The 4,407-nt window shown below is 36.9% G+C and overlaps 1 protein-coding gene across 1 annotated transcript; it reads right to left on the bottom strand.

The window, feature by feature from the left end:
- Window positions 1-292: 292 nt before the first annotated feature.
- Window positions 293-3,704, bottom strand: DEPDC4 (DEP domain containing 4; the record flags this gene model as incomplete). Its single annotated transcript, XM_010187602.1, has 4 exons — window positions 293-519; window positions 1,850-2,036; window positions 2,600-2,754; window positions 3,278-3,704. Coding segments are annotated over 4 exons (996 nt in total), but the record flags the coding sequence as incomplete, so codon positions are not given.
- Window positions 3,705-4,407: the final 703 nt, after the last annotated feature.

The following is a 4,407-nucleotide window of genomic DNA, read 5'->3' as shown; positions in this document are numbered from 1 at the left end:
ATATATTATATATATATATTATATATAAACAGATTACCCACAGAGGCGAGCAATTCTCTATCCTTGCAGACTTTCAAAATTTAGCTGGACCAGGCCCTATGCAACTTGATTGAACTGAAATTTGTCCTTGCCTTGAGCAGGTGTTCTGCCTAGCAACCTCAGGCATTCCCTTCCAACCTATAAATTAAAGTGCACTGCTAATAGTGTTACAATTAAATCAATTAATGCTTAGTAAGTTCCATCTTTTACACAGTTTTCACTTGCTTTTCTTTTTGTTCCAGGTTGCTCTTACCTATAAGTTCTATAATTCCTGAATGAATATTGAGATCCTGAGTGGCAAGAAGGGAGTCCTTCTTTTGACTATAATACTTTATTATAACATCAAAAAGAATCTTCTTGTATGTATTCAGACTGCTTGGTTTGTTAGTGCTTTGAGGTAACTGCTGACTAACCATCACTATGAACTGGTCTGGGAAATACTCCAAGCATTCCATTGCAGCATAGAGCCATTTGTCAAGCCTGTAGAAGGAAAAGTTAGTTTTAGTGCTTAGTTTAGAATACTCTGCCTATTCTTGTTTAATCCTGTAAGGAAATTAGATAGAAATAACCATGCAGGTGTAGTCACATATTTGAACCACAGCATTAAACTTGTTGCTTATTAAGCAGTTTATGTAATTTATTTCACTATAGTAGTTCAAGGACCTGCTCAAAATAAGCAACTTCCATGGTTTTCCTACACTAGAGACAATACACCTGAGGTACACCCAGATCAAAACAAGCTGCCATCATGCCAGACTGTCACTGACACTATGACACTTGCCTGATTCAGTTCATATTTAAAACCAAACACCACCCCACTACTACTCCAGCACACAGAGTGAAAACCCATCAGGGCTGACCAGGGCAAAAAAGCAAGGGACTGGATCTTTACAGAGGAGAAACAATACAACTAGTTTGAAAACAGAAAAATAAAAATAGTTTTAAATCCCAGAAGACTGTGGAAGCAGTTTATTACACGATCTACTACAAAGGCATGCGTTTCCTTAAGCACTTGTTGCCTGTATGACTTAACTAGAGAGATAAAAATTAAGAACCATCTAAAATTCAGGTAGACAACTCATTGTTCAAAGAAGCTGGAAGGTCAGAGAAAAAACTTACTAATTCAACTATTTTGTACAGAAGAAATCTAAAAATATAGAATTGTGGGGGTCAGAGGAAGAATCACTTTTATCTGAATCTCTGGATATAAAATAATTGGAACTGAATCAATACTTTGTGAGAAGATTAAAATATTATTTAAGATCCACAGAATCTTATTTTTATTACGTAATAAAGCAGAAACAAAGATTTTTGAACTTGCTGCTGGACAGCTACGTAAACGTGAACTTTTTTGTTGCTGTGGCCAACATGGATTCTTGGATCCATAAATTCTTGGATGCATAAATGGGATACTACAGTAAAGTAGAAATATGATCATGACCTTCCTTTAGCTATGAATCCATGAGGGGTGCAATCACTACAAGCAGGACTTGATTACAACTTTTAAGTATCCACATGGAGAGCAGGTATTTGATTGTTTCAAGCATAACACTACACTGTTTGAAAACTGAAGACAAAAAATTTGAGATACAAATTATGCTTACTCCCTTCTGCCTTCATATTGGTGTCAATTAATTCTTCAACTACTTGTAATACTGGTGGCTATTCTTCATACCTGGAATTTTGCATTTCTCAGGCACATTATAAGTCAGACCTAAATAATATATACACTACAAAGATGCTACTCTAGTCTCCCACTTGAAGTAATTGTAGAAAAAAAGTAATGATTTTTTATAGATGTATAACTTACTCAGGCAAGTTTAAGCTACATGTAACCTCTCTGTCCAGGAAAGTATTTGAGATAATCAGGTCTTCTTCTTTGCCAAAACAGTCGGGTTTTGTCTTCACTGAAGACACTAAGATATCTTCTAGAAACGGAACATCAATTAACTGCAGCAGTCGTAGCAGAGTTTGCTGTTTCCAGACATCTTCTATTACTGATACCATAACAAACAAACAAAAACACCTTCAGAAATAAGATCTTATGTAAAACACTAATCTTTGTTTTTACTCACTCAAGAATGTTTTAAATGTCCAAAGAAAACAAGTAACAGTACAGTGTGAAGTTTCTGTGTTAGGGAAGAAGGAATCAAAATAGAAATGCTAAGAAAGAAGGCTTTAGAGAGAACATATCTCTCCTCCATCATATTAAAATTAGTAATAACCTACTCTAATAAGTTATATGTACAAGAAAAGAGAAGTGAATAGCAAAAGAATAATATAACACAGATGTACTTAATCTTAAAACCTATTTCCTTCTGAAATGGTATTTGCATAAATAGAACAGCACCACCCTGCTAAAAATTAATCCTATTCTGTTTCTTTCAGTTTACTTACGAGCATTTACCCATTTAGCACTCATATTACTATTTTGTCATTACTGACATGCTAAATTTAGGACTCTGAGGTGCGGTGTTTAACAGAAATGAGGTACTCACTCCAAGCAGATGCAGTGAAGAACAACAACCAAGTTTTAAAAAGAAAAAAAATCAATCCTCACCTCTTTTTGAAAGGAGATGAATTGGTTTATTAACCATGATCTTTGGAAGTAAAGATGCATGAACATTAATTGATTGAAGAAGCTCCTCTACCCTCTTCTTATCGGCTGCCTCTAATGCTAAGGGGTTTGAAAGTGTTGTTTCACACCTTGTTCTGCTTAGGGAGGGGAAAAAATGGATGTATAACAAATATGATCAGGACACACTTATCTTTCTGTCACTTCCTAAATTGCTGTTAAATGAGGACTTTAGAGCTTCATTGTGTCTGGTGTCTATCCTGCTGCTAGAAAACCAATCACTCATATCTGATTTGTGGAAAGAGCAAGGATATTGATTCCAAATACTGTTTATTAGTTCCATTTCTTTTACCAGCTTCCATCAAATAGCTCATTCACACTAATTCTCAGTTTTCAGCACAATTGATTGCAAAACAAAATGATTTCTAGGCTTATGCCACTGTGCCAGACTCTATTATAAATAACAAAGGGCAGGTCAAAGCAGTTTAGCATCACCAAGAAATATCAGGTAGCATCTGCAATTTAGGCATGATGTTTCTCAAAACTGGCACATAGTTTTAAAAGTCTTCGATACCTGGGTTACACAGACATAACTTCATCTAGAGTTAACCTACCTTAAGTTTAAATTAAATAAAAAAATCATACTAGTTCAGAGTAACTCACTTGGAACGTCTTTTTGTCTTCTGTTTGCAGATTTGCTCAGGAGACAAGTTCTCGTTGTCTTTACTTTTCCTCGGAAGAAGAGGAGTAAGACTACTATTTACAAATTTATAGAGACTAGCGTTCGTGTCTTCAAATTCTGTTTTTTTCTCATCCTTGAATAAGTAAGGCTTTGCTCCAACTGGCTCAAACACCTTGTGATCCATCAAGGCCTGGCATACACGGACTCCCTTCATCCGAGAAATATCATTGCAGCTCAGGTACATGCTTTGCATAAGATGACTTAGTACCACATCAACAGCATTGGAGCCGGTGAAACAGTTCCTGTATGTTTTCAGATGTTGTCTACGTCTTTTTATTTCCACCTGACTGTGAAGAGCATGAATAATACTATTCCACAGCTGAGTTGCTTGAAAAGGACCATCACAATCTGCAAAATATTTATGAGATTTACAGATGTTTATAAAGCTTTACGTCAGCAATTTAAAATATATTTTTACTCTGTGAAATTAGTTTTATATATATATATATATACAAATAAATTCTTCAGAATTCAGCTTAATTTTACAAAGACAAAGATAATACTTCATCAATCAGTCCTTCTTGTAAATTGACTCACACCCACCAGGGCACAGTCAACAGAAGAAAACAAGACGACACTAAACCAGGTAATGAAGGGGTATTTTGTTATTACCACATTTACTGTGTGTATGTACACATACACATTAATTCACTACAGAATGGTTGAGACTTGCCGGGTCCACTTATGGATCCAGTCCAAACTCCCCTGCTCAAGGAGAAGCTGGTCACCCAGGACCATGTCCAGACAGCTTTCGAATATCTCCAAAGGCTGAGCACCCACAACTCCACTGGGCACCACGGAGAAGAGCCTGGTTCTGCCTTCTTGCCACCCTCCCTTCGGGTACTTGTAAACATTGATAAGAAAGAAACCCCTGTGCCTTCTCCAGGCTGAACAGTTTCAGCTCTCCCAACCTTTCCTAAAGGAGATGCTTCTCCGCTCCCCAGTTTCTCCTCCACATATCACCCTCAGCTCAGTAGAACACAAACCAGCATTTGCAGTGCATTAGACCTGCCCGGCCCCCAACCCTTCGCTCCCAACACTCAGGCACAGC

Source organism: Mesitornis unicolor, unplaced genomic scaffold (assembly GCF_000695765.1).
Source record: "Mesitornis unicolor isolate BGI_N332 unplaced genomic scaffold, ASM69576v1 scaffold46776, whole genome shotgun sequence".
NCBI lineage: Eukaryota > Metazoa > Chordata > Aves > Mesitornithiformes > Mesitornithidae > Mesitornis > Mesitornis unicolor.
The sequence above is the reverse complement of the archived record's forward strand: the minus strand, read 5'-3'. Positions and strand labels throughout refer to the sequence as shown.